This window comes from Mandrillus leucophaeus, unplaced genomic scaffold (assembly GCF_000951045.1).
Source record: "Mandrillus leucophaeus isolate KB7577 unplaced genomic scaffold, Mleu.le_1.0 Scaffold15, whole genome shotgun sequence".
NCBI lineage: Eukaryota > Metazoa > Chordata > Mammalia > Primates > Cercopithecidae > Mandrillus > Mandrillus leucophaeus.
Genome location: NW_012101476.1, coordinates 9,751,587 through 9,762,992, shown reverse-complemented (window position 1 = coordinate 9,762,992; position 11,406 = coordinate 9,751,587). Strand labels below are relative to the sequence as shown.

The window sequence follows — 11,406 nt, the reverse complement described above, 5'->3', positions numbered from 1 at the left end:
TTCTCAAAGTGTGTTCCTTGGAATAGTAGTAGCAGCAACAGCACCTGGGAATTGTTACAAATGCAAAACCTTTGGCTCTATTCCAGACTGACAACTCAGAAACTCTGGAGACGGGCCCAGCGAACTGCTTTAACAAGGCCTCCAGGTGGTTCTGATATGCTGAAGATTTTGGTTAATGTTTGAGGACTGCTGGTATGCTTTTCTTTTCTTTTTTTCCTTAAAGACAGGGTCTTGCTGTGTTGCCCAGGCTGGAGTGCAGTGGTGCCATCATGGCTGACTGCAGCCTTGAACTCCTGGGCTCAAGCAATCCTCCTGCCTCAGCCTCCTGAGTGTCTGGGACTACAGGCATATGCCACTACATCCAGCCAATTTTTAATTTTTTGTAGGGATGGGTCTTGCTATGCTGCCCAGGCTGGTCTCAAACTCCTGGCCTCAAGAGATCTTCCCACCTTGGTCTCCTAGGTAGCTGGGGTTACAGGCCTGAGCCACCGTGCCCGGCCTGATGTGCTCCTTTCCACAGTTACATTCTACTAGTGTGACCTCCATCCCTTCTCCCTCTTCACTTCCTTCTTTCTTTCCTTCCTTCCATAAACACTGAATATACGGATCCCTTTTTGGTGTTCTTAGACACTTCTCAGGAAACGTACTCATTGATTTGCACGTTGTGTGTCCACGTGTAAACATCAGATTAGTGCAGGCCAAATTCAGGGTATCATTCATAGCAATCCCAAAGAAACTAACTCTTAAAGAGGCCTATTAGTAATGCACAGGTAAAACCTTGATAAGTATGATTCTCTGCCTGGGACCTCATTTATCCTTCTGTTCCTGACATTGCCTCATGGGTTTGGCTGCCCCGTTTTGAAGTTACCCAAAGATTATTCTGCCATGGCCTCTGTTTTTTTAGAAATTCAAGACTGAAGGCTCAGTAGAAGGGGGTTAGCTTAGAGGATTGAGCCAAGGGTAAAACGATTTCTGGGTAGCAGCCCAGAGTTCTTGAAGGATGTTCATTGGGTAACGTGAAGGGGAGAATCAGCAGTCAGAAGTGGCTGGGAAAGGAACCACGCGGACAATGTCCAGTTGCATCGGGTACAGGGTGTGTGTGTGTTGTGTATTTACATTAGTGCTAGGGCTTTCCTTGGGATTCCTGAACTGGGAAGTTGGAATGACATGAATGTAAACCTACTGTTCTTTATACTACATATAGCGTGGCGAGCGTTCCACACCATTCATGCTTTAATGAACACATATACATGAAAATAAGATGGACAGTTCTAGTGGTCTTGCCCTTTCTCTTCAATGACGAAATTGCTATTTAGAAGTGGGTAGCACTCGCTTTCTGATGGGACTGAGTTGGCGTAGAGACAAAGTTGCCTCTGCCCCGTGTACTGTGATGTGACTTCAGAGCTTCCAAAACCCAGGCGAGCACAAGGGATGTCTCCTGGGCGAGCATTTAGCACCTTTGATTTCGCTTGGGCTTCATGACTTCTGTTGTCTGTTCTCGGCTTCTTACCAAGAAGTTCTTGTTCTTTTGGTTTTCTAGATTGTTCTTCTATTCTTCCTCCTGTAGTGGTGTAACAAAGTCATGGTCATATGTGTAATATGGCACCAAAAAAATGTGGTCCCCACTCTAAACCAGTGTGTGCGCCACCATGCCTGGCGAATTTTTGTATTTTTAGTGGAGACGGGGTTTCACTATGTTGGCGAGGTTGGTCTCGAATTCCTGATCTTGTGATCTGCCCGCCTTGGCCTCCCAAAGTGCTGGGATTACAGGCATGAGCCACTGCGCCTGGCCTAAGTTTTTAAAAACTATACAGCGGACAATAGCTGTGGAACAAGAATAATAAACAGCAACTAACTGTGCTAAATGATTTGCGTGCAGTAAAGCAGTTAGTTTCTAGCCAGCACTCTGCTATAGAACTTTATGAGATGATGGAAATCTTTTCTAGTTGTGCTGTCCAATAACAGACACCCGTGGCTAGGGAATACTTGAAATGTGGCTAGTGCAACCGAGGAACTGAAGTTTTAATGGTATTTAATTTATTTGAGTTTAAATACACTTAAGTATCCGCAGGTGGCTAGTGGCTACTGTATTGGACAATACGGTCTTAGTCTTTTCCCAGGCCTTATTTGGCTCATGGGAATTTCTAATTACTCCCTACTTCACACAGAGTTCCCACAGCAAAAGGCTCCAAGCAGAGGTGTGCTGGTGATGTTTAACAAGCAGCTCTCTGACGACGTTGCCTATCTTCCCTGGTGTAAATCCTCCCTCCACACCCAGCTTCCAGCTGGCAATGTGACATCACTGACCACGTGATTGGAAAGAGCTGCGTAGTAGCCACCGTCAAACGGTATTTCCACCATGCAGACACAATCGATGTAAACCACCCAGGGAACAAAGATAACAGTAAAATGTGGCAAATAATTAGGAAGTGATTAGTTGTAAGTAATTCTTGTCTTTGATTTTCATGTAGTTTATTGAATTGTAAATTTAAATACTTTATTTTATTTTATTTTTTATTGTTTTGAGACAGCGTCTCAATCTGTCAGTGAAGCTGAAGTGCAGTGGCGTGATCACAGCTCACTGCAACCTCGCACTCCTGGATTCAAGGGATTCTCTCACCTCACCCTTACCAGTAGCTGGGACTACAGGTATGTGCCACCGCGCCCAGCTAATTTTAAAATGTTTTTGTAGACAGAAGGTCTCGCTTTGTTGCCCAGGCTGGTCTCAAGCGAGCCTCTCACTTTAGTCTCCCAAAGTGCAGGGATTACAGGCAGGAGCTACTGCTCCCAGCCTAAATGCTTTGGTTTTACATAATGGCTATGCTTAAAAACCAGTTTGCAGAAGTCCTGAAAATTTAACCGCTGCCTCTCACAAGCCACCGTGAGCCTTCTCTAGCACGTCACGGACTCCTGGTCATTGCCCAGAACAAACAAAAAATATTTCCCCAAACAAAACTCTCTTTGGCTAGACTACAGTGATCTTTCGGTAATTCAAATGCAGCTTTTCTGTTGCCACAAGAGGGCACCACGAGTTGATAGCAGATTCTAGGAAGGATTTTGGACAAACTGACTAGAGGAGTCATTTCTAGATGTATGTTTGAGTCTCCCTAAAGACTGTAATTCTGGGAGACTTTGTGGGAACTCACATAGGTTCACACAGTTCTTTGTTTCACCACATCAACACTGAACCATTCCTACTTCCAAATAGCTTTGTCCTCTGGGCCCGAAGGCTTTTGGTCTTCAAACTAACAAATGAAAAAAAATCCTTGCAAGGTGTTAAGGCTTGTCAAGTGTTCAGCCTGAGGAAGGAGAGGATGCAAGTACTGAGTACACCTACAACACGTCAGCCATGTCACATCCTTCCCCTCCTGGAATCCTAAAATGACACCTTGGGAATCCGCTGACCCCTTAGAGAAACTGGTAGACTGTCAGTTACATGGATCATTCCTGCTACAATAACCCTGGAGGCTTATCGTTTGCATTGCAGTAATTTATACTGTTATATCCCAGGAGGAAAGTTAGGGTATATTATGGGCCTGATGACCCATATAAGAAAGGAAGAGATATTTTATTTTTCTCTCTGGCTGGGCTAAGCGCTTCGGTTTTGGGGGTGTGGATCTGCATTTTCTCAGGGTCTTACTGTGGAGTTTGTATTAGGGTTGGCCAGAATGTATGCTGGCAGGGGTCAGGGAGGCCCTGGATAATCAAGAGAGATACAGAGTGAGTTTCTAGAGTTTACTTTTTCTTTATCTTTTTTTTTTCTTTTTTAAAAAAAACAGAGTCTTGCTCTGTCACCCAGGGTGGAGTACAGTGGCACGAACTCGGCTCACTGCAACCTCTGCCTCCCGGGTTCAAGTGATTCTCCTGCCTCAGCCTCCCGAGTAGCTGCGATTATAGGCCGACACCACCACGCCCAGCTAATTTTTGTACTTTTAGTAGAGACGGGGTTTCTCCATGTTGGCCAGGCTGGTCTCGAACTCCTGACCTCAAGTAATCCACCTGCCTCGGCCTCCCAAAGTGCTGGGATTACAAGCGTGAGTCTGGCCAGCTTCCCTGATTCTTAATGCTGTTATCCTAGTGCGGTGGTCCTCAGAGTCTGCTCCCTGGAACCGCAGCATCAGTATCACGTGGGAACCTGATAGAAATGCAGATTCCCAGACCTAAGCAAGAGAAGACGACTGCAACAGAGACTCCACGGGTGAAACCCAGCAATCTGTGCTTTAACGAGCCCTCCAGATGATTCTTTAAACAAACGTTTTTAAGTTGACACACAATAGTTACACATATTTATGGGGTATGTAGGGATGCTTTGATACCTGCAATGTGCAGCAATCAGATCATGGTATTTAGCATATCCATCATCTCAAACATTTATCATTTCTTTATGTTCCTACAGATGATTCTGGTGCAAATTCAAGTTTGAAAACCAATGGCCTAGTCTAGGGTTGTCAAACCTGGATGCATATGTATTAGATACATCCGAGGGGCTTTAAAACGTACAACTATCCCAGACATAAAAGGCCACATGATTCCATTCACACCAAATGTCCAGAATAGGCAAATACATAGAGACGGAACACAGAGTAGTGGTTTCCCGGGGCTGGGGAGAATGCGGAACTTGGCAGTGCGGGGCTTCTCTTGGGAATGACGGAAGTATTCTGGAATCAGTGGGGATGGCTGCACAACATTGCAAATATACTAAATACCACTTACTGGGGTTTGAATACACCCTCCAGAGCTCATGTGTTGGAAACTTAATCCCTAATCCAGCAATGCTGACAGATGAGATCTTGAAGAGGTGATCAGGTCACGAGGGCTCTGCCTCATGAATGGATTAATGTTGTTATTGCAGGAGTGGGTTTGTGATAAAAGCTGAGTTCAGCCTCTCCTGCTCTCTCTCACTCTCTTGCCCTTCTGCCTTCTGCCACAGGATGACATAGCACAAAGGCCTTTGACACATGGGGGCCCCTGGACCTCAGACTTCCCAGCCTCCAAAATGGTAAGAAATAAATCTCTGTTCTTTATAAGCTACCCAGTATCAGGCATTCTGTTACAGCAGCACAAAATGGGCTAAGACACCAATAAACTGTATACTTTATGACAGTTAAATGATGAATTTGATCTCAATTAAAAATAGGTACTGATGTCTTGGGTTCACCCCCAGAGATTCTGATTGGAGCCCAGTCATTGATACCTTTTACCTTTTTTTTTTCCTTTTGAGACAGAGTTTCGCTCTTTTTGCCCAGGCTGGAGTGCAGTGGCATGATCTTGGCTCACTGCAACCTCTGCCTCCTGGGTTCAAGCAATTCTCCAGTCTCAGCCTCACAAGTAGCTGGGATTACATGTGCTCAACACCATGCCGGCTAATTTTGTATTTTTTAGTAGAGACAGGGTTTCACCATGTTGTCCAGGCTGGTCCCGAACTCCTGACCTCAGATAACCACCTGCCTCAGCCTCCCAAAGTGCTGGGATTACAGGCGTGAGCCACCGCACCTGGCCTATCTTTTAACTTTTTAAATTATTATGCTGTTTTGGCTGAACAACCTACATAAGCTACAAAAATATTTCTTATTGCAACAAATTTGTTCTTCTATTGTTGCAAATGAAGATTCCCCCCAAATTCAAAGTGGGTCACAATGGTTTTGGTGACATGATTTCCCTCTTGTAAACCTCTCTTAAAAGATGTCACAGCTATGAATAACACTGAGCCACAGGAGAAGCACAGCCCTTTGGACCGCCTTCCTTTTCCTGTGGCATTTACTCGGACCTTGCCACTCACTGGTATTTTAGAAGACTCTCTCCTGGATGTTCTAAGAGGCATCCAGGGTTGGAAATCTGAGTTAATGCAAAAAGACCACACATGGGTTACATTCCTGGTCAAGGGGATACTGGTGTGAGCCTCTGCAGAAGGGAGGGTGGGGAGCACAGGACAGGCAAAGCTCAGCACAGATGCTGCTCTGGGTCCTCTATAGGTAGGGGCTGGGTGGGAAAACCATGGGCTCTAGATTCAAGTTGCAGTGCTGGCCTCTGCTGTGCCACCTTCTTCAAGCTGTTGCATCTCTCTAGGCCACAGCTATTCCAAAGGTTTCTGAGAAGGTAGATTTCAATAATATTTATAAAACAAGCATCAAGCCTGGTGTATAGTAGGTGCTCAATGAATGTGAGGCTCCTTTGCCTTCCCGTTTCCCTGGTGCTTTAATTTTTTTTGTTTGTTTGTTTGTTTTTTGAGACAGAGTCTTGCTCTGTCACCCAGGCTGGAGTGCAGTGGTGCGATCTCTGTTCACTGCAACCTCTGCCTCCTAGGTTCAAGCGATCTTCCTGCCTCAGCCTCCTGAGTAGCTGGGATTACAGATACCTGCCACCATGCCCAACTAATTTTTTGTATTTTTAGTAGAGACGTTGGCCAGGCTTGTCTCAAACTCCTGACCTCAGGTGATCCACTCAGCCTTGGCCTCCCAAAGTGTTGTGATTACCAGCGTGAGCCGCCGCACCTGGCGGTGCTTTAATTCTTTTTTACTGACTCTTTTGGAGGCATGGATTGGCCTCTCCTTTTGCCAGTCCCTGAACTGCAGGTGATTAGAGCGAGCATGGGGCAGGGTGGGCAGGGCTGGGTGCAGGACGTTGATCTGACCGCGTGCTGCCTTGGTGATACCGCACTTACTGTCTCCGCTGCCAGGTGAGCCCACTCAGCAGGAGGACGCTGATCAGCAGGAAAACACAGCCGGCCACTGTCAATAGAGAGAGGGAGTTCAGCAAAGGGCCCTGGGCTTGGCATGGGGGCAGCAGGAGCCAGGCCCACAGGGCAGGCTGAGGACATCCCCAAAGAGCAAGGTGGAGGCTGCAGCCTCTCTTCCCTGTCTCAGGACGCAGGTCCCTCCCCGTGGGATTTCCTAGGAGTCCTGAGGAACAGGGTGGGGAGAACAGGGTGAGGGTGGAGGGAGCTTCCCCTCAGTATGCACCCTTCTCTCACACAAGCCCCTCAGAAAGGCTCAGAGGCCAGGCCTCGTTTAAGGACACCGAGAGCGCCTGGTAAAAGAAATGTTAAAATATGCAGATGATGAGAAGCACATTAATGTCTCCTGAAAGGGTTCAGGTTTTCCGGACACTGCTCTGCTGAGGTTCTGGAGCCTGACATTTATTTACTTTCTAGGCAGATGCAACCTCAGAGTGTGTTTTTCCCTCCTACCAGGAAACGACGGCCATGTTTCTGGAAGCCTGTCCTCTCTGCCTGGCTACATGGCTCCTTCCTCCCACTGTTGACCCCTGACAGAGGCTCAGGGTACAGCCCTTCCAGATCAGCTTGAGAGGGGCTGATGTGACTGACTTGAGATTTCGCTCACAGCATCCTGTAACTGGTTCATGGGATTCTGAGCTGTCAGCATCTGGATTAGCTTTTCACTCACACATTCTGCAGTGTAAGGAAGGGGTCTTTTCAGTCAACCAACCAACCTACCAATCAACTAACCAACTAACCAACCTACCAACCAACTAACCAACCTACCAACCAACCAACTAACCTACCAACCAACTAACCAACCAACCAATCTACCAAACTATCTACCAACCAACTCACTAACCAATCAACCAACCAGTTAACCAACAAACTACCAACCTACCACCCTACCAACCAACCTATCAACTTACCAACCAAACTACCAACCAACTAACCCACCAAACTACCAACCAACTAACCAACCAATCTGCCAATCTACCAACCTACCAACCAACCAACCAACTAATCCACCAACATACAAACCAACCTGCCAACCAACCAACCAACTAACCAATTAACCTCCCAACCTACAAACCAACTTGCCAATCAACTAACCAACCTACCTATCAACCTACCAACCAACCAACTAACCTACCAACCAGTCAACCTGTCCATATCTCAGCCTGGTGTACATTTTGTCCACAAAGCCAGTGCCCCACTCACCTGCTACCTGGTACTCTGTTGTAAATATGAACGTTTCCATGGTTGCAGCCACTTCTGTCTGTATTTCAAAATCTGTGAAAAAGAGATAGAGACACTCCTGCTATTGTGACTTTAGGATGGCACGAGGCTAAAGGCAGTCAGGGCGTCTCTGTGGATGAGAAGCTCAGAGGCTGGTAGGAGACACGTGGTGGTGGTGAGGACAGAGTTCCATCTCTGCCTGGGGACCGTGCCTGGTCCTGGTCCTGGGTTCTCTCTTTCTGACACTGGCTTTGGGGCCTGCAGGTCGCTGAGGCCCTTTCCCTGCTGAGAGGGAGAGGAGGCTGCTGTGGGCTTCTCCCCTACAGGTCACCTCCGCCCATCTCTCTGAGCCTGGCTCCTGGCCACCCCTGCGCTTTTGGACTAGGCCTCTGGGGTCCAGCGTCTGTCTTCTCCCGCACCTGTTGTTGTGACGAGGCGGGAAGTCTCACTCTCAGGAAGGCCGTCGGGGCTTGCCTGGGGCTCTTCTTCACCTGGGGGAGAGAGTGAGTGATGCTGGTGGAGCTAAAGACAGGCGTCAGGGCCTCACTCCCACCCCGCCTGCCCTGGGCAGCCGGCCCCAGATATGCCTGAGGAGGCATGAATCCTGGTGTGGGCACTTCGCCGGGGATGCCACCCCACATGGTTCCACACCAGGGGCACTGGGAAGCTGTGAAGTGGCCTCAGCAGAGCAGACGAGGCTGAATTCTAACTCTGACCCTGGCTGTCCCCACATCTCTGAGCAATGCTTTCTCCCCAGCCTCCCTACTCAGTCTGGGTTTCCATCTGTGACTTGGAAACAGGTCATAATAATACAAATGTCACTGAACCATTGGATGGAGCAGAGATGCACTAAGGGACAGCTGCTTCTGTGCCAGGTTCTCCAGCCCTCCTGAGGGGTAGCAGCCCTGGCTCTGCCCTGCCTCTCACCCTCTTCCAAGGAAGCGGCAGGCATTCCCTGGATGTCAGGGTGGCCCAGGGAGGTTGCTACAGGAACAAAACAGCCTCCCCAGGGAACCCAAGAGAAGGACATGGAGTATGAGAAGTGCAGTGAGCAAGAAAACCAGGAATACTTGTGGTTAAATGTAAGTCGTTTTTTGTTTTTTGTTTTTTGTGTTTTTTTTTTTGAGACAGAGTTTTGCTGTTGCCCCAGGCTGGAGTGGAGTGGTGTGATCTCAGCTCACTGCAACCTCCACCCCCTGGGTTCAAGTGATTCTCCTGCCTCAGCCTCCTGAGTAGCTGGGATTACAGGTGCCCAACACCACACCCAGATAATTTTTATATTTTTAGTAGAGATGGGGTTTCACCATGTTGGCCAGGCTGGTCTCGAACTCCCGACCTAAAATGATCTGCCCGCCTTGGCCTCCCAAAGTGCTGGGATTACAAGCATGAGCCACCGCACCCAGCCTGCATGTAAGTCACTTTTGATTGTCGCGATACTAATAAGATTTCAGAAGGAAGATAGCAGGAGACCTCAACATTGGTGGGCTGAGCGTTTGCATGCATGTGTGTGTGTGCATGTGCACTGAGTAAGTCCCGACACTGCACATTTTGTGTTGATTTATCCAAGCTCCGCTGGGGAATGGCACATGGGCAAGGAGCATGCTGACTGCAGAGTACTGTTCAAATCATGCATTTACACGATCACCAGTAAGAGGAAAAATGCGTGAGTGGGAAACTGGACTTGCCCTTGGAGCCAGAGGAGGCCTCAGTGGCTTAGAGAAGTAGTGGACTCGGGACCAACTATGAGGCAGCATCTAGGGTGCTTAGGAGAGAGCTTTCCTTCTCTTCTGTCTCCAACCTTTCTACCCACTCAGGGCACAGGGGAACCTTCATTGAAGGAGCCCTTGGAGTCCATCTGGTCTATTTAAAAAAAAAATTTTTTTCAGAATGAGAAAAAAGGGAAGCCCAGGGACATCAAGGGGCTTGTCTAAGGACACACAGCAGGAGAGGTCAGGGATTCCACCCTGGTCAGCCTGATGGAGAAAAGCAACACTGTGGATCCCAGAAGGGAGCCACCATACCTGGAAACTGACTGGGCTCCGTTTCACCTGTGCATATGAGCTGGGGCTGGGTCCACCTTGTCTTCCCGTGGGTCATTTTGCAGACGCTCTCAGCAGGACCTCTGTGTAGAGCCCTGTAGCCCTGGACGCACTGGTAGTAAACCGTCTGCCCCACCACGAAATGATAAATTCTTTCTGTGGCTTCATTTTCCCACGGTGGAGGTTCCCTGCAGTGACCTGGAAGGTGGAAGGAATGCTCTGAAGGCAGTTGGGGACAGCACTGTGAGTGAGTCCAGGTTGCCTCTTGCTAGGGACTGGACCTTGATTCTTACTCTTTTGACTGCTTGCTCATCCTTTCATTCAACCAATATATGTTGAGAACATCTGAGCGTGGGCAAGTTCGCTAGGCCCCGTAGGAAGGCATGAAGACCCTGTCACTCCTGCAAGGGGCGGACAGTGGATTGTGTAAGAAAGGCATGTGAAGGATAGCAGACACTGGCGATGGGGACACAGAGGAATGAGCGATTCATTCCGGTTGGTGCTGCCCCGAGAGAGGAACACCACAGCCAGCTCTTGGAAGACAGTGCAGGGGCTGACAGTGGACAGGAGTGGGCGGGGCAGTCTCTGCTGAGACACAAGGGCAGGCTCAAGCCTATTTGGGCCAATGGAGCATGAAGACCACCTTGGATTTCTGCTGGACAAGTGAGGAAGCACATTCTTGGGGGCGGCGGGTGGACATCTTGGGATGATGGCGGAAGGACTGGGGGCAACCCCAAAGCCAGGAGGAGGAGGGACGGGTTGAGGGAACCTCAGAGAAATGGAGCACCATCTCTGATCAAGCCACACTGAAGCTTGACACACATGTGCCCTTTCAAGGCTTCCCAAAATTTCCCATTCCCAGAACTTTCCACTCACCCAACTACATCCCAGGTCTGACTGACCTGCGGCCTGAGACCATGTCTTACTCTGATTAAATCTCTGGATTCCCCACCCACAGCCCCCAACCTGGACATATGGAATTGTATGTGCCCTCTAACCTTAGCCTGTGAAACTGCACATGTGCTCTGAACTTCCAGACTGTCCCCAACCCTGCATACCCAACAGAGCCTCTGGCCCAGCAGGAAGCTGGGTGGTCCTGTCCCAGGCTGGCTCCTGCCGTGTGGCACGTTGAACATCACGACTGAACTTGTGTTTTGGTCTCAGGATAAAAGGTTGTTTGACAACCAATACAGTTCATAACTGTCTGAACATGTTGGAATTGGATTTGCTTCTTTCCAATGAAAACACCCAAACTGAGACAATCTTTGAAACATCCCTCAGGCAGAGCCAGCCTTGGAGAAAGGACACTAAGCATTGGCCTCTTTGAAGCTTTCCAATAACTGTGCAGGGTGATATGGGGGAAGAAGAACAAAACAAACAAATGTGCTTGGAAACACCAGTCCAGGACAAAGT

At 48.5% G+C, this 11,406-nt stretch overlaps 1 protein-coding gene across 3 annotated transcripts in view; it reads right to left on the bottom strand.

Annotated features, from left to right (window-relative positions):
• Positions 1 to 990: 990 nt before the first annotated feature.
• The window catches only part of IL2RA (interleukin 2 receptor, alpha), a 50,499-nt gene continuing 40,083 nt past the window's right edge, over positions 991 to 11,406 (bottom strand). Inside the window, exons 4-8 of one of the 3 annotated variants that reach the window (XM_011974917.1) lie at positions 9,976 to 10,191; positions 8,374 to 8,445; positions 7,937 to 8,008; positions 6,662 to 6,728; positions 991 to 1,561 (exon numbers count right to left, since the gene is read on the bottom strand). In XM_011974917.1, the coding sequence (XP_011830307.1) occupies positions 1,537 to 1,561; positions 6,662 to 6,728; positions 7,937 to 8,008; positions 8,374 to 8,445; positions 9,976 to 10,191 (452 nt within the window). In that variant the 3' untranslated portion in view covers positions 991 to 1,536. The remainder of the gene's footprint in view (positions 1,562 to 6,661; positions 6,729 to 7,936; positions 8,009 to 8,373; positions 8,446 to 9,975; positions 10,192 to 11,406) is intronic. The other 2 variants (XM_011974918.1, XM_011974919.1) reach the window with 2 other exon arrangements.